Source organism: Poecilia reticulata, linkage group LG23, assembly GCF_000633615.1.
Source record: "Poecilia reticulata strain Guanapo linkage group LG23, Guppy_female_1.0+MT, whole genome shotgun sequence".
NCBI classification, from domain to species: domain Eukaryota; kingdom Metazoa; phylum Chordata; class Actinopteri; order Cyprinodontiformes; family Poeciliidae; genus Poecilia; species Poecilia reticulata.
This window is the reverse complement of record NC_024353.1, coordinates 11,565,618-11,566,668: the sequence shown is the minus strand read 5'-3', so window position 1 is coordinate 11,566,668 and position 1,051 is coordinate 11,565,618. Positions and strand designations below refer to the sequence as shown.

At 40.4% G+C, this 1,051-nt stretch overlaps 1 protein-coding gene across 4 annotated transcripts in view; it reads right to left on the bottom strand.

The window, feature by feature from the left end:
- The window catches only part of ccdc146 (coiled-coil domain containing 146), a 74,656-nt gene that overhangs the window by 22,219 nt on the left and 51,386 nt on the right, over positions 1–1,051 (bottom strand). For all 4 annotated transcript variants that reach the window (XR_532743.2, XR_532744.2, XM_008400969.2 and 1 more), the window contains exon 24: positions 592–690. Coding sequence is in view for 2 of the 4 variants with exons in the window: in XM_008400969.2 (XP_008399191.1) it covers positions 592–690 (99 nt within the window). In the remaining 2 variants the exon portion in view is untranslated. The remainder of the gene's footprint in view (positions 1–591; positions 691–1,051) is intronic.

Genomic DNA, 1,051 nt, shown 5'->3' with positions numbered 1-1,051 from the left:
TGTTTGAGTTTGTTTTAACCGAGACAGGAGAAGTTGTTTCTGGCTCTAATGAAGTCGATATTGGTCCACAGAACAAAGACAGTGGTGGGCTCAATCGATCTGAACCCGATGTGGGTGATGGATCGATGTCTAACCATGGTGGACCCAGCTGAGTGGAGAGATGGAAGGAGGGGGAAAAAAAAACCTTGTGTCCATTCCTTTTTGTCATTTTCCTCAATTTCCAGCTCATAGCAGCAGGCAGATAAACTGCTGTTAAATCTCACAAGACATAAGTGCCTTAATTGCTGTTTGCACACAAAGCAGCAAAGAAAGGCTTCAGGTCTAAAACAATTAAAAATAAGCCAACGTAGCTTCTTTTTTAATTGTAATTTTTTTAGCCTTAAGCTTGCAGTTTATTTTATGTTATTTTAGGAGCTTCGTTTTATTTTTTGAGAAAAGCTTTGATACACATTTCAGCCTTCTTGCCTGATTTTTTTTCTGCGAGTTTCCTTTAAAGACACAACTTTTCACATATACATTTGCCTACCATTTCTTTGACACTCTATTTGCTCTGAAGTGCATCGTGTGACTTTTTAACAGTTGATTGCTTACCCTCTTTTTCTCTTCTTTTGCTCTCTGCCTCAGTCTCCTGTCTCGCTCCGCCCTCCTAAAGGTCTCCTCTGGGTCAAAATACCACGGCACTTTTGGCAGCTGAAAAAAACAACAACAAAAAAAAAAAACATAAGAGCAGAGCAGGAAACGCCCATTTTGCATCGGTTTCACCGAGCTTGCAGTGTCATGGCTCAATTCACCATTTGGCCACAGCCAAAAGTAGATGGTTGCTTTGGTACCGGGATGCGGGGAACGTTGGACCTCTCCGTCTTTTACCTCAAGGTTCAAGTGGCGTGCTGCAGGCATGCATCAGCCCCAGCGATTCAACGGGGTATTAACACAAACCTCTTGAAATATTTACAGTGCATGTTGGGAATCCACAAAAAAAAATGTTTTACTTGATAAAATATTTATAGGAGGCAAAAAAAAAAAAAAAAAACATTTCCAATGAACATGCAAA